We start from the raw sequence: 23,721 nt of genomic DNA, 5'->3' as shown, positions 1-23,721 counted from the left end.
GTTCTTAATGGGATTTTACAGTACAGTTTTGTTACATTTCAGATGTAATTTATGGTCACTTTTTCAGATTACTGAGCATAGCCGTGTTTTTTTTAAAATCAGAAGTAGTAAGTTTTTTTTTTTCATTATGTATTTGATTATATTTCTCTGTTTTTTGGGGGCAAAATATGTTAAGATAAATATAGATTAACACCGGGGATGACAAACATGAAATGCCAACTTTAGGAGCTGCAATGGTTTGAACAAGAAGGATTGTCAATATGGAGCAGTTTCTTGTTTTTCTAAAGCTAAATGCATTTTTGCTTATGTGCAGATGCAGGTGATCTGTCTACAGAGAGAGGAGCTGAACAGAGACACGCTGTACCCAATGCACCCCAGCAGCATCAATGGAGTCGAGGACATGTCCACACTAGCAGAGCTGCATGAAGCTGCCATCATGCACAACCTCTTCCTGCGCTACCAGAAAGACAACATCTATGTGAGTTTCAACCAGCCCTCTTGTGTTTTTACATCAGGAGGGAAGACATATATGAGTAGACTCGAGTCGGGACAAAATGCGCTGGTAGAAGAAGGAGGCCATCTAACTTTGTAAATTGATTCAACATGAAAAAGTGAATTGCACCGATGGAAAGTTACTGCACAAACTCGCTTAATGGACATAAATCACAATTTTTCAGATTTTTGCTCTTCAGCTTTGATCAGGCTTGTAGCTCAAAGTAGTTATATAAAAACTCTGGAATAAAATTATGTCATTGGGATATTTATAATTGAATTCCTTGTTTGTTTGTCTTATCTGCTCTAAATGTCAGGACTGATTTTACAGCCAAACTCTGAGGTTCTGCAGAAACCCTGCAGAGTTTATTAAAAATAATCACATGGTGTATTTTCATTTTTGTTGTTTGGAAATCCTATCTTCTAATCTCATCTCGGAGCGTCTATCCCGTATGTCCTGCAGAATGTCAGCATTGTGGCATGATGACCCAGAAACACACTTTGAAGAGGCACTTTCCCCAAAGCGCATTAGAAGAGCAGGACCAGTGGATCCTAAAATATTAGCAGCCTAACAAACTAGGCCACAATGGGTAGCTGAAAAGTCTCCCTGACTTTGGAAGTTGTATCAGAGGAAGTTTTATCTGCAGATCTAATGGAGCAAGTTAATGGCACTAAAGCACAACTGCTCACCAAGTATTGGGATCTGCATGATTTCCAAATGCTGAGCAGTTTCTCTTACACTATAAGTATTCTGTTCTAATTCAGTAATTAATTTCTTTCTGCTTTCTCCTTTCACCTTCCTGTAGACCAACATAGGTTCAATTTTGGCAGCAGTAAATCCTTACCAACAGATAGCAGGTTTGTACGACTCCACTGCGGTCGACTTGTACAGCAAGCACCAGATGGGGGAGCTGCCTCCTCACATCTTTGCTGTGGCTAACGAGTGTTACCGCTGCCTGTGGAAAAGACATGACAGTCAGTGTGTTCTCATCAGGTGAGTGAGGACTGCCCTGTGAAATAAGCAACTCATCTGGAGGGCTTCCCATCAAGGCTATGTGTGTGATGATAAAAATTATGAGTCAAAAACATGTTCTGTCCGCTTATCTTCAGCGGAGAGAGCGGTGCTGGGAAAACAGAGAGCACCAAGCTGCTGTTGAAGTTCCTCTCAGTGATGAGTCAGAACTCGTCTGGTAGTCCTCTGTCGGAGCGGACCACCCGGGTGGAGCAGGCACTCGTCCAGAGCAGGTACTGAAGAAACAGCCCTCCACCCCCAACGTGAAATCTTTGAACTGATAAGGCCAGATTCATCCTTTAGACCAGAACACAAGAGTCTTCAAAGCAATTAGTGATTAGAATGAACCTTGCAGCAATGCATTTCAAGTTGCTTGCAGTTTTGTGACTGTAAAGTTATAGCAAAAAGTTACAAATAGTTACTTTTGTAATCCATCCATCCATTTTCTTACACCCTTTTTCCCTAATGGGATCGGGAGGGTTGCTGGTGCCTATCTCCAGCTGCGTCCCGGGCGAGAGGCGGGGTTCACCCTGGACAGGTCACCAGTCTGTCGCAGGGCAACACAGAAAACAGACAGGACACACAACCATTCACACACACACTCACACCTAGGGAGAATTTAGAGAAACCCATAACCTGACAGTCGTGTTTTTGGACTGTGGGAGGAAACCGGAGAACCCGGAGAGAACCCACCATGCACAGGGAGAACATGCAAACTCCATGCAGAAAGACCCCAGGCCGGGAATCGAACCCAGGACCTTCTTGCTGCAAGGCAACAGCTCTACCAACTGCGCCACTGTGCAGCCTACTTTTGTAATCCTATCTTTTAAAAAAATAATTCTTTGTGTAGCTTCATCTGCCAATATCTTTAGTCCATCTGATTCCTTGTCATAAAAAAAAAAAATTTTTGATTTTTTTATAAATCTACTTTTGTTGTATTTAATTCAGCCTTAAGAGGTTTGTAAATATGATGCCACTACGAGCATGTTTTGATTCCTCATCCTTGGAGAGGGATCTCATCACAATTATTAAGCAATTACTTCTAAGATGATTGACGTGTTTTAAAATACTGTGGCTCAGTCCAGTTTTTTTATAATGTTAGAATCCTGACTCCAATTTGAATCATTAAATACTAAACATGAGTCAAGACAAACCCTTTGAATAATAAAATTACTGTTTTTTTAGTAAAAGATATTTACACTAATTCCACATTCACCTATTCATATTTACTAACTCACACCTTTACACACAGATTAGGAGGCAACTTGGGGTTTAAATGTTTTGCCCAGGTTCACATTGACAGGTGACACTTGGATAAAATACATGTTCTTGATATTACAGATAAATGGATTGAATGACTTCATCATAAAGCTACGTTGAAACTAGATTTAGATCCATATCGCCAACTACGTCTAGTGAAAGTCTTCGTTCCTGAGGAGTCCATCCAGTTAGTGAAAATGCACAGCAATGTTTAATCTGCATTATTTTGTGTTTTTCTGTCTGCAGCCCCATCATGGAAGCCTTTGGAAATGCAAAGACCGTTTACAACAACAACTCCAGTCGCTTCGGGAAGTTCATACAACTCCACTTTTCACAGAACGGGAACATTCAGGGAGGATGCATCATTGATTGTATCCTTGAAAACAGGGCTAGTACATTCTGAAAAGTTTTCTCTATTTATTCAAATCTTGATAGATCTATTCGATTTTATTCCCCTTGACTTCCAACCACCAGATTTACTTGAAAAGGTGAGGTTTCAGTGTGTAAAAGTATTTAGGCACACACCGTTTTTTTACTTCACAAGCATTAATTAGAATAACTGAAACAAATGAACCTGCATCCTTGTCATCTTTTCTTTATTAGAACCGCGTGGTCCGACAAAATCCAGGCGAGAGAAATTACCACATATTCTACGCCCTACTGGCAGGAGCAGACAGAGACCACAGAGGTAGGTTCCTCCTGAACTGAAGTCACATCTAGACAACAACATCTATACTGAAGACTGAACAACTCTAATTGTACTTTACATTTTTAAAAAGTCTTGGAAAGGTTTTAAAGCTAATTTTTTATTTTATATACATGTTGTGTTTGCACACTTGTGTTGCAGACATGTATCTTTTGTCTGAAGGTCCAGAGTCATATCACTACCTGAGCCAAGCAGGATGTGTTCAGGACAGCAGTCTGGATGACAAGCAGCTCTTTAACAGTGTGATGGTGAGATGTTCACTGCAGTTCTTTATTCCACCCCCAGGGGACGCCATGTACCTTGCTGTTAAATAGAAATGCTAACATGCAAGAAAACCTGCAAGCACTTCCACAGGCGATTATTCATCAGTATTTCTAAACACAGCCAAAATTAAGTGCTATAATTCTTCTGAGGAAATGACAAGTTTAGCAGATGTTTTGACAGCGGTGCTGTGTCTGAAGAATCTGAACTGTAACATGATGTATTGTTTTACAGGAGGCTCTAAAGGTGATGGAATTCAGTGAGGAGGAGATCAGAGACGTGTTCAGGTTGCTGTCTGCTGTCCTCCAGATGGGAAACATTGAATTCATGACTGCCGGCGGAGCTCAGATCACTTCAAACGGAGGTGGAGAATACCACAGAGGCAGCAATATATAAACACATTTACTACACTGTTACATGGATCATTATATTATTATAAAAATTAAAAGGTGTCATATATTGAACCTACAGAAGTATAACTCTGAGTTAACATATATGTCTCCTCTTTCCATTTAAATATCTTCTTAAATCTCTGTGTATCCTCCTTCGACTTATTTTTTAGCATTTCACAGACACTAAAATTAATTTTGAACATTCTTCCTGCAGTAGCAACATCCACACTGCAAGGTGTTGTGGTCAGAATGACTTAATAATCTTATTTTGATCATCGGTTTATTTTTAGGTGATTTCTTTTCTTGAAAAAAGAGAAATAATAGGCTTTGTTATAAAAGTTAAGCATCTAGCCCTTTGATAGTACTTCTGTAAAGCTGTTATGTTCTGATAGTTACTCCAAACCAAAAATACTTATAGATAAAATGCTGATCATTCTTTTTGTCTGATACTGATCAGAGTCATTTAAGATACGAGTTTGTTGATACAAATGACTAATTTGAAACTATTTGCAGTAAAGTTAATATAGACTTTGAACCGCGTGGTCTGGCAAAATCCAGGCAAGAGAAATAGGCAGCAATATATAAACTGTGTTTGAAAACTCAGTAGCTTTAATTCACTACATGTTTGTTTTGACAATGACAGATATTTTGTTATATTAGAAAGTTCAGGATAGCCTTACGATTCTGCCCAGGCATGTTACAAAAGGCTAATATTTTGATAATAAATCACTTAAAATGTGCATAACTATTTCTAAACATGTGTCTGACTCAACACATATTATTTTTTTCAATATGTGAAAACTGCTAAGATACTTTCTGGGCATTACAGGGCTGCCACAGAATTAGACAAGCATAGGAACTTCAGCATATTGGCTTGAAAACACTGTATTGTGCACTTTCTAGATAATTTTTAAAAAAGCTACAATTCTTAGTTATACCACAAATATTGCAAAAATCGCATCTTATTTAGTTGAACTGAACCCAGTACAGTGAACTGTCTTGTCTAATAAGCTGAGTGTATTCCTACCTGTCAAGTTTTGCAAGCGGTACACAAAAACATATGTTGTGATTGCCTTATAAAAAAGATCATATATGTGGAGCTAGCACTGATAATGGAGGTAACATAAACTGCAGGTAGCAGGAGTTGACTTTAGACTGATGCTCAATTAAAAAGCCTTGACAGGAACACAGGTACTACATTGAGACATTCCAAAATGATAAATAATATATTTTTCGAAATTTAAATCTAAAAAACAAGTCTGTGGAAATACAGGCAAGAAATGTCATACTTTTCCTAAATACAGGATTGTGTTTAGGAAACCTATAGTAATGTTGAACCGCTGAACCAGTCTTCCCCTGAGTTTGATTGACTTTGCACAGGCAGACAAAGCCCTGAACAGGCTGTAACACGATCTCAAGGCTGCTTTGTTCGCTACGTCTGACCTCTTTTATGAGGAACCTGTAAACTGCAGTGGTGCCCTGGCTGCAGAGTAGAGTTTCCTCTGAACAGTGTGGGATCGTGATCCATATCTGTTGTTTAACACCAATGTGTGTGAACCACCTGTGTTCTGCACTACTTATACATTCAACGCAATGTACATCTGTGTGTGTTTCAGTGGTCAGTAATGTCAGCGAGCTGCTCGGTCTGGACTCCTTCCAGCTGTCAGAGGTGTTGACCCAACGCTCCATGATTCTGAGAGGAGAGGAGATCTGCTCCCCTCTAACAGTGGAGCAGGTAACGACGTGGAAAACCCGCCATCCGTTAAACGTCCCTTTAAGGTTGACTTCATCATTGTCTTGTTGGGTGTCTGCTTTCAGGATGGGATGGTAGTTAATCTGCGTATTTGTCGTCCATCTGCTCACTCCCGACACTCAAACAGTAGCACACCGAGTCTTAGTCTGCTGCCCTCTGCACCACATGCCTCTCCAGATCCCTTGCGTGACTCTCAGCCATTTCCTGCTTTTTGTCTGCCAGATTCCCGGCACAATAAAGCCATCGTGATAGTGATCTCAGTCAAAAGCACAATAGACCCAAAAAGCTGAGGAGGGGTGAAGTGAGAGTCCTCTCCTCTGGAGGCAGTGCAACCAGGCACTGAAAAGCTGGCACCATAATTTACCCACGTCTTTCTGACGCTTTGAATTTCCACACTGTCGCCTGTAATTAATGCAAACGTGTCTCGAGTCATCAATTGCGAGTGATATCCCTTTCACCGTATGCCAAAAGAACATTTTGGCCCATGATACTGCCCACGTTTTTTGTTTTTTTTTATTTTTTTTATTTTGGCCAGAGTTGAGCGTCCTCGGCCTACTCACACTCATAAATGTCAGTAAATATGCAGCACAGACCTTTGCTATTATCACAGGGACACGAAAGCCACAAGACAGCTTTTCATGAGCAGACAAAGAGCTGGTAGTGTCGCCCTGCTGCTGGCCGTTGTGCTCGTTGTGCCTGGCCTTTGAAGCTACTTGTCTCCTAAAAGACCTCATTATTCTTGTCCTGGGGTTTTACAAGAAGGGCTTCTTCTCACAACGGTCAGAGGTCACTCCCCCCCCCTCTTCTTCAGTCCCTACCATCATGCACAAGCAGCCATTCTTCTCACCCCTGTGACGGAGATCCTGGAGCCACCAGGGCTCTCTCTATACCCATAAGCAGCAAGAAGCCTGATGGATTACTCAGAAGGCATTGTCATTGGGGCATTGTCGTTCCATGTACAGTACACACACCACTGTTTTGTTTTTACTTTCAGTTCCAGCACAATACCTGTGCAGGAAGTATAAGTGGGAAGGTCAAGCTTTTTGTTTGTGCATGGATGGAGTTTGACTGAGAGGTTCAATGAACCTGAGGATAATCAGATTTTGGACTGTTGGGATTAATCTAATTTAGGGGTTGCTTTGTTTTCATCAGCTTTTTGTGTTTTTTTTTTATTTTTTATTTTATTTTAGAATATTCTCATACAGTTCATATTGTGGTTAGGAAAAAGAAAACAGAAATGGTAGAGGCCTGGTCTGGAAAATATGAAAACTTTTTGGGAGAATTGCTTGCAGGTGCGCTACCAAGTTCTTGTGTTGTTTTAGGGTGCAAAGAGCATTTCTACCCCTGTTACTTTTTCATATTTTGCAACATCATGACTACAATGTATTTTATTTGGAATCTAGGTGAAATTTGAATGTGAAGTAGTGTACAAATGTGAAATGGAAGGAAAACTATATGTGGCTTTCAGATTCCGCTGCAAAAATAAACTTGAAAAATGTTGCTTGCATTTTGTATTCAGCCCTCATTTCTCTGCTTCTCCTAAATAAAACTCACCAAAGCCATTTATCTTTAGCTGACTCATGATTAGGAAAGTCCTGCTTTCATGGTGTAATTTAATCTCAGTTCAAATCCAGCTACTCTGTGAAGGGCTCAAACCTTTGTTCGGAGGCAAAAGGTTCAGTGTTAAAGGGTTAAAGTTGTGAAGGAGTTTAACTTCTGTTAGATAAGAGGTCAAAAAGAACTGAAGGAAATCATTAAAGCTTACTAATGAATTTCTCTGAATATCTTAGTTATTTTTTGAATAGTAGAATATACCTACTGCGTGTCACTTCTTAGATATGTAGGCAATAAACAGTCTCTGTTGTGACAACAGACATCAAACAAACGCTGCCACAACGCTCCTTTGTCTCCAAACCTCTGTTTGCTCTACGGCCACAGCACAGAGGCCTCACACATCATCAGTTTAACAAATCACTGTTTTAATCTACTCCACCACCATCTGACAGAACTAATTAAACATCTTGTCTGCGCTGATTTTCATCTTGTTTTGCGACGCTGTCTACAAAGTCTTCTCGTTCCTGCGAAGAATGCATTGTGTGGCTTTCATTGTATCTGTTATCGCTTTGTGTTATCATCTACAGGCGGTGGACTCGCGGGACTCTGTCGCCATGGCTCTTTATTCTCAGTGTTTCTCCTGGATCATAATGAGGATCAATCAGAAGATCAAAGGGAAAGACAACTTCAAATCCATCGGCATCCTAGACATCTTTGGTTTTGAGAACTTTGAGGTGAGCTGATTTGTGAAGTCCCTGGAGGTTTGTTACAGAACATTGATGAACAAACAGCTGAACGAAGACCAGACAGGTCAGAAAGAAGGTTTTGGAGAAGCCTGATGAAGGGTTAGCTTAAACAACAAAATAACTATTAGCTCCGAACTCCTGAAATTGCACCTTCATGGAAGAGTAACATTAGAAAAGCCATTTTTGAAAGAACATCATAAGAAATTCTGTTTCCAATTTCCAAGAAGTCAAACATGTGAAAGTGGTCAGATATCGTAAAATTGCCAATAAAATTAAGATTATTTTTCTTTTCATTCTATGAACTACTGACAACATGTCTCTGAAAGTCCAAGCAAAAATTTAGGTTATTGCAGAAAATGAAATTAAAATAACAAAAACGATGCGGCGCTTTCAGACCTCAAACAAGTTCATATCCGATTATAAAGAACAATACTGTTTTAACTCAGGAAGAGTTCAGAAATCAATATTTGGCTCAGTCAAGGTCCACGTTGGGGTGAACTGTCAGATGTTTGACCAGAGTGTATTTGTGGCAAGACTTGAAAAGCAATGTTAAGAAACACTGAAGTGGTTTTGTAGATAAGAATGGACACAGATTTTAATCTTTTAACTTCAGAGGGTTGAATACAAATACACATTTGAAATTTTGTGTTGTACTTCTTCCTCTCCCTTTCATGCCTGCAGTTGGTCTTTCAACATAAAATCACAATAAAATACATAAAGGTTTTGATTGTAATCTTTACGTTTATTTTGAATCTGACCTGATATGCTTTAAATATGATTCTTCTGACCGGCAGGTGAACCGATTCGAGCAGTTTAACATCAACTACGCCAACGAGAAACTCCAGGAATATTTCAACAAGCACATCTTCTCGCTGGAGCAGCTGGAGTACAACAGGTCAAAACACAGCGCACAGATACACATCATTTGAACATAAAACAAGAGCGAGACAGAGCCGTTGGTTAAACTGAAGGTGGGTGTCGTCAGGGTGATCGACCAGGCTTTTGGAACAGACTCAGTTTCTTCCTCAGCCCAGTTGTTTTCTAGTATAAAAGACCAGCAGCCTGGACATGGCTCATTTCACCACATGTGATGCTGGATAACACAGCCTTTCTGTTCTTTTGCTTTTGTATTTGTGTGTATATACATGGTGTGTGTGTGTGTGTGTTTTCTGACAGGGAGGGGATCCAGTGGGAAGCCATAGACTGGATGGATAATGCCGAGTGTCTGGATCTCATAGAGAAGGTAAAGCAGTTTGAACGTGAGAAAGCACAGTCACCGTGGGGACCAACCGCTAACCGCCCGCCATGGCGGTGCGGGCCGACCCAGACGCCACTCTGATCTTACACACACTGACTCCCCTCTCCCAGTCTATCATTACGGAGTCTCAGTTTGCATGTTGTTTTTGCAGTAATACACACCAGTCGGTGGTTGGAGGTAGGGTTGATGTAAAACACGACAACAATTGTTATTTTACCAGCAGAGATAGAAATTATGCTGAAACTGAGTGTTTGCAAAGGCTGGGAACAATGTGGCTATTTTATTTCTGTGCATTCCTCAGATTTGTGTTGCTTCATTTATATTATTTCTGTGGTATTAGTGCAATTTTGTGCATATGAAAATATAAATCAGACCTTTGGAGAAGAAAAAGAACAGTTTGCTTCTGGTTTTGCTATGATGTCAGTTGCCAGATGCTAGGATTACAACTAGTTTGATCATGACTGCCTTTCTTATGTCTGTGTCTGCTTTAGAAACTGGGCATGTTGGCTCTTATCAACGAGGAGAGCCGCTTCCCCAAAGGCACGGACTACACCCTTCTGGAGAAACTGCACAGCCGACATGCTGTAAGTCCACGCAGCTAAGATCAGAGTTTATCTCTGAACTCAAACAACTGAAGAGTAAAACGATCCACCTGGTTCTGTCCACGGAAGCTGAAGGGAGTTCATTTGGCGTCCTGAAGGGGTTAAACCTCCATCCTGGCCAGTGAATCGCCTGCTGAGCTGAAAAGTCTTTGTTGCACCTTGTGCAGACCCCTCCCTACACGCTTTTACGTACAACAATGCTGAAATCTGATCAGCCATTCTCCCGCTCTGATGAGCTTTGTGTGCAGGGAGAGAAAAGGCCTTTCTCAGAACATTTTTGTGACTAAATGGAAAGAACTGTAAGGACCAATTGAGCTCTCCCTGAGGTCTCAGCCCTGTGTTGTGTCTTAATTTTGTTAGACTTTTTTAAATTTCCTCTCACTCAAGGAGAAAAACATTTAAAATGTGAGATTATTGTATGATACAATCCTGGTCGGAGGTTTAAACACACACATAAAAGGGACAAACTTAATTTATCTTGGGACTTTAATGATTCATTTTAAAATGTCATTTTCAGGGTAGAGTAATTACACAACATACAGCTTAAGCCATTTTTTAAAATCAAGAATTTTGTGAACAACTTTGAATTTATTATATGTTCACACAATAACCCATGTTTTTAGTTTGTTGTCACACTTTATAGGCATCAACAAGGACCTGAGATAATTGTGGCTGGATAGGTTTTATGATCAGAGAAGAAAAAAGACTGGACCTGTTTTATAAGAGTGGCAATAAGAATATTTAGAGGAGTGTATGTAAACTTCTGATCAGCTCTTTAAATCACCCAGCCCATATTTAACCACTGTAAACTTAAAGAAATCCAAAACCTAAAAAAAATGAACATTGTATAAGAGAACAAAAACTGACATTTGAGAAATCAAGCTATGATGGGAAAAGATGATAAAAAAAATAGTTAATAGAAAACACAGTGAAACAGTTGTGTTGGCTGCATCCCTCTGGGTCATTAAAATGTCTGCTGAACTCTTGGAGAACCCACAGTTCTGTCTCTCCTAATCAGCTTGTTAGACAGACATGGACTTAATGGATAAAAGAAATCTGCGGTCTTCCTGTCTTTTCTTCCCAGACAAACCCGTACTATGTGAAGCCCAGAGTGACTGACCACCAGTTTGGCATCAAGCACTATGCAGGAGAGGTGATTAACGACTCTTGCACCAACACACAAAGACTCACATCACTGTCTTTTTCTTTGTGGATTCAACGTTTAGTGGAAGTGAGGTAATTGCTGGATGAACAGAGCGGGTTTCTTTGCCAAAATCTTCTCCAGGATGTCAATGTCTCACTCCTCCTCCGCTCTCTTTTTTTTTTTTTTTCCTGATTCAGGATAAAAACTTTCACTGTCATCATCTTCTTCTTGAGCTGGCATTAAAACAGGCAATGCGCCTGGTGAAAGTGAAGAAAGGAGGAGTAAAAGGAGAATGATCAGGAACAAAAGGGAGCAGATGCAGAGATTAGATAGGATTGTGCTTTTTAAAGAATGATTTTATGATTCCCGGCTCAGACAGCATGTCTTCAGCGCAAAACGACCAGAAGCCAGGCATGGGCAGGCTTAGTTGTGTCATCGTTAGAAAAATTACACGTGAAACGTTTGGTGTGCATCTGAATTCAAGCAACTTATTTCTGATGGCCTTAAATACCATCCAGGGAAACCAATTAGCTGTAAAAATTTCTAAAAAGTTGAGTCAATGGAGGAGCTTAAGAGATCCACATATATGCACCAGATGTATTAAACGATAATTATTGACTATAACTCCACATATCTGGCTTTTATGGCAAAAATAAAAAAGCAAAGCATTAAAACTAAACAATATGATGTCTTGTTTTCAGTTGACCTCTATTGCAGAGGCTCAACAAACACATGTATGAAGGTGTTCTGGTCAGATAAGATCAGAGCACCTTCATTGACCAACATGCAAAACGTTTTGTTTGCCAGATAACTAACACCTGCACATCACCCAGAACAGATCATCCACAAAATGAAACTGTAAGAAGGTTAGAATTGAAGCAGAGATGAAAAGAAATAGGCAAATACGCAAACCTGGAAAAAAACATATTAAATGTTGCAAGAGAATAATGTTTAGGTTGATCTTTCACCAGGACAGCAGTGCTTTAAACATGCAGCCAAAGCAACAGTATCTTAACATCTTAACACATTAAATGTCATAAGATGGTCCAGTCAAAGTCTAACCATGAACTTCTTTTCAGAGATGCTCTCCAGGCAATTCCACTGATCTTTTGAGTGAGTAAAAGTTGCAGTTTCTCTATATGCAAAACTGGTAGAGACTTATACCAGTTCACACTCCAGTATAGTTTTTATAATTCCTGTTGAGCAAGTGAAAAAAACATCCCACAAAATATATTAAAGTTTGTGGTTGCAATGTGGGAGAATTTGAATACATTTTGAGTACAAGCAGTGTTAATGCTTTAATAAAAACAACAAAACTTCATCTTTGAAAATACTTTTCTTCAGATAAACATGCAAATGTATTTTTGTAAAGGATTCAGTAGTTACTGCAGCCATGGTTATTTCACTAAATTGTGCTTTACTTCCAGTGAACTGGTTTTATAGTAAAATTCAGATTTTGTGCCAGAGAACATATTGAAACCGACACGAAACATAAATCTATTAGTGTTTTTCTTTCAAACAGCAGTGTATATGAAATAAATTAGTGCCTCTGTGATTTATGTGTACGCGTTTCGTCATGTTTGGATCTGTTAGACCCTCCAGGCTTGCAAATCCGCTTCCCTCCCCCCAAAGAAAACTAACATGAAGAGAAATGAGGCATGTATTATATGCAAATAACCCACATTTTTTGAATATAATATGAGACTTGCACCTTTATTTTCAGTAGACAAACAGAGTATCTAGAGAGCTCATAGCAAGTGTGTTGGTGTGGAGAAAGGTGAGTGTAGAAACGTCTTGATGAAAATTAAAATGACTCAAACCGTGGCAAGTTGCACAGCACTCCGTTAGGCCTTGAGGTGAATCACTAGTCAAACCATTTGTATTTGCATGCTAGACTGATGTGAATCCTCTTCTAAAAAACAAATGTATTTCATGCATTTTTATGAGGACAGTAGAAAAACTCTAACCTCTCAGTGCTTTAGTTATTGGTCAGAAAAGGTAATTCTGCATGACAGCAGTTGCCATCACAAAGTGTGTGAGAGTTGCCCTGAACGTTATCCAAACTCTACACAAGCTCCCTCCACATTGTGATGCCAAGTAGGTTTATTATTATCATTTTAAAAGCTTTATGGTTTTTTGTATATTCAGCTTGGTTACTGACTTTATAATTTTCTGTTGCAAAATTTGTCTGAACCAGGACAAATCTGGCGTTTCTCAATTGCAAATTTATTATCATTATTATATTTTCAAGTTGCTTCCATCACTATTCCTACCATCTTTTGTTGTTTCATTGTGAAGGTGCTTTATGATGTGCGGGGGATCTTGGAGAAGAATAGGGACACCTTCAGAGATGACATTTTGTTCATCCTCAAAGACAGCAGGTGAGCACGTCCTCATTTGTATCCTGTACACTGGATGCAATGCAATCAGCAGCCCTGAACGAGTTTCTTTTACCGCCGGTCGTCTTCTGCTGCTTCTTCAGGCTCGACTTCATCTATGACCTCTTTGAACGAGTTGGCAGCAGAAGTGGAGACGAGACTCTGAAGATGGGGACAGCTCGTCGGAAACCCACCGTCAGCTCTCAGTTCAGGGTGAGACAGCTCGATAACTATTGGTTTTCCTTTTTTCATAGCTGTGTTATTTTCTCAGCACATTGACAAGAAACATGTTGTAGTGATGCACCCAGAATTTGGGTGCTGACTGGGACTAATTCATGTTCGTTTTGATTGGACCTAATCAGAGATCCACTGAACAGGAGCAAAACTTAAATTATAATTTTGGACCCAAACAGGAAGGATCCAGAGTCAGCACTCACCTTCAGTAATTACAGCTAGAAACTAGTGACCAGGTCTGAAATCCACATGTAGTGATGGGCTCAGACCTGAAGCTTCAGAATCACACAAAGACAGTTACAAAGTCAGTCTTCTATATCCTACTAGAAGAATATTTTCGGCAATAAAGGACTATTGTCGCAGAAAGATCGAGAGAAACTCATCCAAACATTTATCTTTAGTTGCATTGAATACTGCAACAGTGTCCTCACAGGTCTGCCTAAAAAATCAGACATCTGCAGCTGAATAAAACGTTGCTGTTCGTGTTTTCACTAAAACTATGAGGATAAAGCACATCACCCCTGTTATAAAGTCGTTGCTCTGGCTGCTTGTAGCTCACAGAGAAGACTTTAAAGAACTGTTGTTATTGAATCAACCTTCCAAACCACTATGGTCTTCTGGTTCTGGTCTGCTCTGCTCTGCATCCCGAGAACCAGAAGCAAATTTGGAAAAACAGCATTTAGCTTCTATGCACCACAAATCTGGAACAAACTTCCAAAAAACTGAAAAACAGCCAAAATCAAGGCTGAAAATCCACGTTTAGAGTGGCCTTTGGTCTGCAGTAACTGGAAAACTGAGCAACATATTTGATGTGTATTTGCTGGACTATTTTAATAATGGCATTTGGCAAAATGCCATCATCAAAAATGACAAAATGTAAAGGTTATTGCTTGTTTCATCATTGATGACTGTATAATGTTTTTATGAGGTAAAGCACTTTGAACTGCCTTGTCGCTGACGAGTAAACTCGACTCGACTCGACTTGACCAGAACACCCTAACCACAACAATCTTTGATGTGGAAGTTGTTGCTGAGTGAAAAAGACTCAAAGTTACTTCCACTGGGGTGTTTAAACACAAAGTCATAGCATGCCCAAATAAGAAATTTAAAACAAAGTTGTAAATACTATGTGAGCATTTCAGTTTATTCTAGCTGCTACATTTTACTCCACAACCATTTCATACTTCTGTAGAGTTTGCTTCTTCTTTTTTTTTTTTACTTTTGAATGATTAGTTTTTCAAAAATAAGTACCCATTTTGGCAATGTTTCCTTGAAATTACTTTTCCAGATGTTGTTGTGTATAGTTTATTCGGCAAAAGGAGAAAATTATCCTTTCAAAAAAGCTTTTTGTGGGGCATGCTCCGGTGGCGTAGAGGTTCGCGTGCCCCACGTTTGGAGGCCCTCAGTCTTCGACGCAGCCATCGCGGGTTCGATTCCCGGACCCGACAACATTTGCCGCATGTCCTTCCCCCCTTCCTGTCAGCCCACTGCTGTATAAGTGACACTAGAGCCCACAAAAAGACCCCCTGGTGGGGGGAAAAAAAAAAAAAAAAAGCTTTTTGTAAAACTTAGTTGATGGATATGAAAAAGGAGGCAAATGCTGTTTCATAAAACATGTTTTTAATTCTCTAATTTAGGGCTTTTACAGCAAAATTGTAAAATTTTTACTGGCATGTCAAGACTTAACATGGGCAAAAAAACTCTGATGGATACATCTTTTCTTTATTATTGTACAATAAGGAGAAGTAAAACACACAGAGGGGGAGGAGAAAGGTATCTGTTTAGTATCAACTGAGGATGATGGATGATGAATTGGAGGGAAAACTGGAGCTGTAAGCTGTTGATGTGTGGAGGAGGGGATGCTACAGAGGACTCCGTTTAAACACGTCCTAACTACAGCGAGCAAGCGAGGATTTGGCAGGTCGCCCTGGCATACAGGTCCAAAAATCCAAGGGATTAAGGTTGATGGTTGGGCAGAGAGGGGCCAACAAGGGGCCAGTCACACTCAGCTGCTGGAGACCCAGTGTCTGCCGTACTGAGAAAAGTCTGGGTGGTTCAAGGCTCCTCAGAGTGTGTATTTGTCCATTTGTCTCTCATAAAAAAAGTAAATTTAGATATACATAAATGAAATAAACATGCTTTTATCTTTTTATTTCTTGCATATACTCAGATTTCTATATCCTTCACATTAAAATAGCAGGAACAAGGAAACAGAAGACTGAGACTTTGAGGGATACATATACTGGTTTTCGAGAAGCTCTTTTAAAACTGACTTGCATGAAGCCAGTACATTTAAGATTTTACTGTACTTTTAATTTGAATACATTGGTAAAACAGTTTAATAATTCCCAGTTGATTTGTAACTGTAATTGTGTGTAGAATGTAGAAAAAGATGAAAAGTTTCAGCTGTACCCTGAGTTTTTTTTATTTTTATTTTTATTGACCTCATAGTACAAGTTATATTAGAAAAGATGTTTTGTTCTTTACTGTCTTTGCACTGATGTCTTTCAGGACTCTCTCCATTCCCTGATGGCCACATTGAGTGCCTCTAATCCTTTTTTTGTGCGCTGCATCAAACCAAACATGGACAAGGTAAGTCATGCAAATTTCATTGGACAGGAAAAAAAAAAGTTTGACTCTCTGCCAGGTCTTGTCAAGGTCGCATGTGAAGTTAAACCTCCTTGGTGCTATTCATAGCTCCCCCTGCACCCAGAGCTCATATTTGTGCTTCAGCCTCTGTGCTCTGACGGCTCCAACCACAAATAAGACTTTCTCACTCAAAAGTAGCGTTACGGTTTAGCTGTAGATATTCGATACTAACATACGACCTCTTCTTTGATGCAAATACACATTTCTCCCACTATATCTTTTTACCCAGAAGTCAGAGGTGACGGCTGTAGTTGATGGTTCTGCTGATTGGCCTGCATATCTTTCTGCATGTTCTCTTTCTGTTTCATCTCATCCTTTTTCAGTGTCCACCTCTCTGCTCTCTGAAACACACCTCCTTGTCATTGTTGCTTTATCTTGCTCTGGGTGGTCAGGATGAAGCAGGCAGTTAATTTGTTGATCCTGCCCTGCGACAGAATGATAAGCATGCAAATTTATGTAGTCCCGCAAATGGAAAGTGCACATTTGTGTGATTTACATGCTGGAAAAAAAATGTCGCACCAGCTCGTTTTTCATGCTTTCAAATCAACGTGACGTTCTTCTTTCAGCTCCCTCAATCCTCCGCAGAAAAGTTATGAAATCAAAGGGCGACAATGAAGAACTTAACTCGTTTAATCCCATTTCCTGCAAAAAAGTGCATGCATTTCAATCCTTGGACCTCCCTAACACATATTTATGAATTATTACATTTTATGTTGGTTATGTTAGTGAAAATGTAGACTTTATACTCTACAGCAATTGTTGCCGGTGGGAAACGGCATAGCCATATTTATATCTATAAATATGGCCTATTTGTACATATAACAAAATAAGAAAAATCATGACTTGCATAACCTATTATAACAAATAATAGTTGCAAGAGTGTTCAGAAATATTTTAGATACATAAAGATTCAAACAATTGTTCTAGAGCTTCCAGAAGTTAGAAAAAATGTCTGGCAACAATTGTTGCCGGTGGGATTAAATGGGTTACGATGAAAATTTCCATGCTAACAAGTGTTGGTCTGTAATTAGACTGACATGTAGAAGAATTGCTATGATCCTGTGTGGGCCCTTTGTGTGACAAAAGGCCTTCATGTGGACCCAAATGATCTGCCGGCCTCCAAAGGGAGGCAGCAGATATGACAGATCCTCAGCGATAAGCAGGGCTGAGGATTATTGGTAACAACGCTGTTGAGGATTCCAGGAAGAAAAAGGGCCCCCCAGGCTGCCAAGGTCTTTCCTAACAGAGCTCAGGTTTCCCATTTGATGGTGTTTGTGTTTCCTTTCAGTAACCCGACTGTTAATGTTAAATGATAGAGCTCTCTGTGGTCATTTACTTTCTAGTTCAAGTTAAGCTTGACTCACCAGAGAGGTTGTTTGCGTGGGTGTTGCCTGCAGTGTTTGGCTGTGCTATAACTTTCTTTAGCTGCACTCAGAGATGAAGGTTATATTTAAAAGATGGCATGTCTGCATGCTTAAACGCCAGCTGTGCATTTGCTCTTCACCACTTTTCTATTAAAACGGCATCATAAAACAGAGTTATTGCTGCTTCTATCACTGGACATGAATACAAAAGTAATTTTTCTTGCTTGTTTGTCACTGGCAGAAGGCTAATCAGTTCGACCCGGATGTCGTGTTGAACCAGCTGCGATATTCTGGGATGCTGGAAACTGTAAAGATTCGAAAGGCTGGCTTCCCCGTCCGCAGAACATTTAAAGACTTTCTCAGCAGGTAGGAAAACCAGAAGTTAGCTCCACTCAGACTGTGCAGCTATATTTGCTTATAGAAATGAAGCAAATAACACAAATGTAAATGTATAAGATTTGCTAAACGCTTCTGTTACTTTAACTGCAACCCTTTTTTTGTTGTTGTTGTTAAAAACAAACTTGTCAGGTTGGTTTGAGATAAAACAGTATTTGTACTTTATACCAGCTGAAGAATCTGTGATGATGTTGGCCTGTGGCTGATAGAAAGTGCTTTTACTGAGGCTGCCAACAATTATTGTAGTTGAAATTGTTCTTTCAATACAATTTAGACACCATAGTATAAAAATGTATCTAGCTATCAAAGACAGAACAATTATTTTTGCATTATGCTTGCGGTAAGGCTGTAATTTAATTGAGATCATAAATGTAAGGCATCTTTTTTTTTTTTTTTGAAAGAATGACTTCTGTTTAACCCTAAAAAGTTTCCTTCAAATTTTGTTTAAAATTTATCTAATTTTTACTATATTGTCTCACTTTGTCATTATTTTTACTAACTTTGATCTTATTGTATAGTTATACTATTCAAAAAGGAGATAGATTTTATTTTGAAATAAAGGCAATCAAAAATATTTTCTTCATGACTTTGTGTTTTCACAGGTACAAAATGATCCACCAAAACAAAACCCTCTCGGCGGAAGCGAAGTCTTGCTGTTTGGAGGTACTCACCCTTCATGATAACACCAAGAAAGAGTGGCAGCTGGGGAAGACAAAGGTGCAGCTCCCATACACACACTTATAAAAACATGCCGTGACTTGTTGGTTTTACTTTTTTTTTTTTTTTTTTTTTTTTCAATTTGGAGTGACTTGTAGTAGATTCCTGCCTTGGGTACTTCTACTAACCACGAACAACACCACAACTCAATGTTTCAAATTATTTTCTCTTTAGCCAAGAAAGAAAATATAAACTTTCTAGGTTTTTGGTTTCTCAAATATGGATGGGAAAGTTTAAGAGGATAGGCTCAGGGAGATGTTAGAAAGTCACTTCATGTTTTTCTTTAAGACCACAGAAGGCCACAGAATACTATTTGGTTAGCAACTCACTTGACAAACACCTTGTTAGAGAGCTTTTTTATACACCAGGTGCATAAACAAGCCGCGTTTTGCCAAAAAAAGAAAAATCAAGAATGTTTCAGAAAATCTGCAAACCTTTGAGACCAAGCTGAGCCTTCTGTCACTCCTAAACTGTTAATGGGCACCGCGGTCGCTCTGACTCATGTCCCAAAGATTTGTCTTGGTGACAACTTCCTCCTCCTAAAAGAAAAATCCTGAATCGGTAACTGCAACTCAGACAAGGACTTACTGTAATCACGAGACAATCCTGTAGGAGTTGCGGTGTTTTCCCCTTGACACACTCACCAAGCTGTGCATTAAACAAACAACTGTCCGTGTGAGTAATATCGAGGCAGACTTACAGTCACGACATGCTTCATTTCCTTGTTTTTGAAGAGTTTTAGAACAAAGGCAATCTGAAGCTTATTCGACTCTTTATTTCAAAGAAAGATTGACTTTTAACTAACTCTTTCAATCAGGCTGCAAGAAGCCAAGAGAAGTTATGAAGAAAACAGCTTTTATGGAGTTCTTTTGAAATCAGCTAAACCCGCATCTGACCCCCAGTTCCTTCCTGCCCTCAGTTGTGGTTCCTGCGTGGCAGAGACTTTTCAGATTTGCCGTTTCCCTTTTGGACACTTTTCTTATAATATCCCATTTGGCTAGCACGCTGTGAACAGTGTCAGCCTGCACACATGGCAGGCCAAAACACATGGTGAGACATGAAAAATGATGCGAGCCATATGTACGGCTCGCTATGAATACATAACTGGTGCATGACCGCTAATGTGCAGATGCCAGTGTAAATTAAATCCCACACACTCACCCAGAGGAGGTGGCTGGACCCTAAGCTAACATTGCCTCGCTAAGGTATTCATACTACTTGAACTCACTCATTCCAAACACAACCTTCACTGTGTTTTATTAGGATGTATTGTCATAAACCAGGGGTCTGCAAACTTTGGCAATCTTTGGATCTTCCAAGATGACTCTTAATAACTTCGGCTAAAAGTTAAGAACCAGGCAGCTGTGGTTTCTAAATTTAAATATAACAAACTCAGCTTTTTTAACAAGTCTTGTGACATTTCTGGCTCTCATTATGTTTTATTTGACAGGACTGGGAGTAAAAATGGGTCTTCAGGTTGTGAAGGTTGCAGACACTTGTCACAGACTTACACCAAGTACTACATAACTGTAAATTGGACAACTAATACTTCACAGAAACACCTGATAAGTCAGATTGAGCTAAATAATGATAAACCTGTTAGAGGCTGCAAAAGCCTTGAAACTGGGGCGGAGCGTAATCTTTGAGTCGGGGAATGATAGACACAGTCAGACCTACTGCAGAAGGTTTAGTAATTTCAACTACAAGACTTTGACTGAGAAAAAGGCTTAAAACTATATATATCTTCCTTACATTTTATGTCTCACTGCAATACATTGAAGTTTCTTGTAAAAAATGTGAAAGGGCTCAAGCGAGCTCAATACCTTCACAAGTCACTGTATGACACAACGTTGCGCAGCTCATGAGTTCGTGTTTCTGGTGGCAGTATGTTATTCCTGGTTTCTGGGTAATGTTGTGTGGCTTGTGGGAACGAGGCTCAGGGTCTATGTTTCCTTCTGGTGGAACCAGCTGTGTGTAATTATGTACGCACTGATTGTGTCCAGGGGGAAGCTGTATGCCCCGAATTAGGAGACCAGGGTTGATATTTGCTGGCTGGCGCATGTGTTTGAGAGCCGTTTGTTTTACAGATGGGGGAAGGATGTGGACGAAGGGGAAGCATCCTCCGCTCACAGACTTTCACAGAGTTGGGCAGAGCTGCAGCTGTGGGGTCCTTTGATAAGCGGAACATCTGGGAAACAAACACACAAACACTTGAATGTCTCCACCCGAAACTCTTCTTCTGGGGAAAAAAGTGGCTACATAACCTCTGTTTTAGCTCAGACAAAGTTACAGGGTTTCCAATCTCTTACACCAAAAGTGAAAATGTTGAAAAAAAAAGTTTCCAGGAGTGAGGGAAGGGTTAACTCAAACTCTTTCTCCTTCCCTCATGAGACCAAGGAGAGGTGTGGCTTTCTCTCTGGACAGCAGCCACCATCCCTCCCCCTCATATCCTTTCTTCCCTCCCTCTCCCTGCCTTTCTCCTCCCCGTTTGCTATGCCTCTCTGCCTGCATACGTCAGTCTAGCAACCAAGGCAGCGGTAGCAGCAGAAGAGGAAAGCTCAGGAAGGACGCCCCGAACACAATGAGACTCTGCAGCAGCAGAAACGCTGTAGTCTGTCAGTCAGTTTTCCTGCCTGTTCTGCTCTGCGGTCAGGAAGACCAGCTTGCATGGTAGCTACAGCTGCACCACAGCTTCCTCCTGCAGAGACCAACAGAAAACAAGGGCCCTTCACATCTCTGTGGGCCCCCATCCCTTTTTTAAAAATTATTTACAAGCTTATCAAGAGTAGGAACTAACCCATCCTCTTTGTTATCCCTCCCGCCCCCCATCCTGCCTCTCTGTCACCCCCACGTCGGCCGTGGCGCTGCCCGTCCTGCAGGTGTTCTTGAAGGAGGCGCTGGAGCAGAGGCTGGAGAAGGAGAGGGAAGAGGTGCGGCGCAGGGCTGGCATGGTGATCCGCGCCCACATCCTCAGCTATGTGGCAAGGTGAGTGATTGGACGGGGGGTTGAATTGCTGAGTGGCAGCGGCAGTTGTCAGTGTTTGTTTTGTGGTGGAGGTATGCAGCGTATGTGTTAGTGTGTGTGTAGGTGTGTGTGTGCGTGTGTAGGCGTGTGTGTGTGTGTGTGTACACATGGGGGAGGTGGAGGGGGGATTAGGTGCTTTTACATGGCTTTGGCAGAGTTATCTCTTCCCTGTATGTACATGCGTGCTATGTGGCATACAGGGTCTTGCTGAGCATTGCTGGACTGGACAGTCAGTCATTGTTGTAGAACATCTGGGGTTTTTTTCTCTCTCTAGAGCCTTCATTTGGTATCTTTTTAGTTACAATTAAATTATAAAGTTAGAGGGAATGGAGCTTTAAGAGCCTGGTGACGTAACATGGTTGTTGGTGTTCTTTATAATATTAGCATAAACCACAGCTAAAGCACTTAATTTTATACAATGGAGTAAAACATGTTTAGCTTTACTGTCCCAGGGAGCAAAAAGAGAGAAATTGATTTGACATGCTTCTTATTTAGAATAATCACATAATCATACTTGCTAAAATGCATCCTGGAGCTAAATGTTTTGTTGATAATAATAAAAATAAAGTTGTTACCTAGAAACATTGCCCTGCGAAAGTATTCATAACACTGCAACTCATCCTGATCACAACATGCATAATGTCCTGGCTTGGTGGTGGCAATATCATGCTGTCGGGATGCTTTTGCTCACAGAGGCTGGTGAGAGTTGATGGGAAGATGGAAATCCTGGAAGTAAACCTGATAGAGGCTGGAAAAGGCTTGGGACTGTCAGCAGAGCAATAAAAAATACAGAGAAACTTCTACAGTGGAACAGCTTAATTCTTGCTGTGGTAGAGTGACCCAGTCAAAGTCTAGACTCAAATCCAAACGAGAATCTGGGAGAAGAATTGAAAATACACTCCTGGTCTCCATTCAACTTTTCTGAGCTATTTGTCAAAGAATGGATAAAAGGACCAAACTTCTGCATAAATGCACAATCACATCACAATAATCATCTATCCAATATGTGTTTGGATGAAATATTTGGTACCCTATAATATTTCTAGTTCCTGTTATGAAAAGTCTGCATGTGAATGAAATAATTGGCTTGTTGGATGGACTGTTTTTGGTCTTGTTCCCCAGGATGGATGTATTTTTCAGGGGCTGAGATGCTAAAGCTCAACCAGAGTGATGAGACTTTCTGATAATGCGAACAAAGGAAGCAACCAGGAAATTGTGGGAGTATGATGATTAATATCAACTTTTCAATATTAATTCAGCAATAGTATCACAATTATATGTTTTCTTCATTTCGTGCAGCTCTGGAGTATTGGAATTATTATTGTTTATCAGGATGGTGCCCATTAATCAGCATCACCACAATTTATGGCAGGATCGCCATCTAGGAATTAGCACAATAGCTAAATTACATCCTCTGTCCAAGACAAGCAAGGAAAATTAAACTAAATACATCAAATACATATAGTTATATTAAAATAATAATAATAATAATAATAATAATAATAATAATAATAATAATAATAATAATAATAAACATCAACAAAAGAAAACATTTAGACAAGAAATAACTAGCCAACAGACAAACAATATAAAGATAAGTATAAGCAGTGGAAGACATTATAAATGGATACATAACTGGCTTGCTTTCAACTGATGCCTGGGTATCTTTTTAAAAGATATGTAGTTTTCACTGGTAAAAATAGATGCAACTGACAACCTGACCTACTTTCTGATTTGTTATCTGATCACTTTGGAGAAAGAAGTACTGTAACCTATAA

At 40.0% G+C, this 23,721-nt stretch overlaps 1 protein-coding gene across 3 annotated transcripts in view; it reads left to right on the top strand.

Moving 5' to 3' along the window:
- Positions 1 to 23,721, top strand: part of myo10l3 (myosin X, like 3) — a 67,689-nt gene that overhangs the window by 28,399 nt on the left and 15,569 nt on the right. For 2 of the 3 annotated variants that reach the window (XM_044132689.1, XM_044132688.1), the window contains exons 3-22: positions 314 to 478; positions 1,299 to 1,486; positions 1,603 to 1,737; positions 3,011 to 3,135; positions 3,239 to 3,252; positions 3,368 to 3,452; positions 3,612 to 3,718; positions 3,966 to 4,095; positions 5,740 to 5,858; positions 8,018 to 8,164; positions 8,971 to 9,071; positions 9,353 to 9,419; positions 9,926 to 10,018; positions 11,121 to 11,189; positions 13,479 to 13,561; positions 13,663 to 13,771; positions 16,304 to 16,384; positions 18,047 to 18,171; positions 18,804 to 18,918; positions 21,798 to 21,904. In XM_044132689.1, the coding sequence (XP_043988624.1) occupies positions 314 to 478; positions 1,299 to 1,486; positions 1,603 to 1,737; positions 3,011 to 3,135; positions 3,239 to 3,252; positions 3,368 to 3,452; positions 3,612 to 3,718; positions 3,966 to 4,095; positions 5,740 to 5,858; positions 8,018 to 8,164; positions 8,971 to 9,071; positions 9,353 to 9,419; positions 9,926 to 10,018; positions 11,121 to 11,189; positions 13,479 to 13,561; positions 13,663 to 13,771; positions 16,304 to 16,384; positions 18,047 to 18,171; positions 18,804 to 18,918; positions 21,798 to 21,904 (2,165 nt within the window). The remainder of the gene's footprint in view (positions 1 to 313; positions 479 to 1,298; positions 1,487 to 1,602; positions 1,738 to 3,010; positions 3,136 to 3,238; positions 3,253 to 3,367; positions 3,453 to 3,611; positions 3,719 to 3,965; positions 4,096 to 5,739; positions 5,859 to 8,017; positions 8,165 to 8,970; positions 9,072 to 9,352; positions 9,420 to 9,925; positions 10,019 to 11,120; positions 11,190 to 13,478; positions 13,562 to 13,662; positions 13,772 to 16,303; positions 16,385 to 18,046; positions 18,172 to 18,803; positions 18,919 to 21,797; positions 21,905 to 23,721) is intronic. The other variant, XM_044132690.1, reaches the window with a different exon arrangement.

This window comes from Gambusia affinis, linkage group LG11 (assembly GCF_019740435.1).
Source record: "Gambusia affinis linkage group LG11, SWU_Gaff_1.0, whole genome shotgun sequence".
Lineage (NCBI taxonomy): Eukaryota > Metazoa > Chordata > Actinopteri > Cyprinodontiformes > Poeciliidae > Gambusia > Gambusia affinis.
The sequence above is the reverse complement of the archived record's forward strand: the minus strand, read 5'-3'. Positions and strand labels throughout refer to the sequence as shown.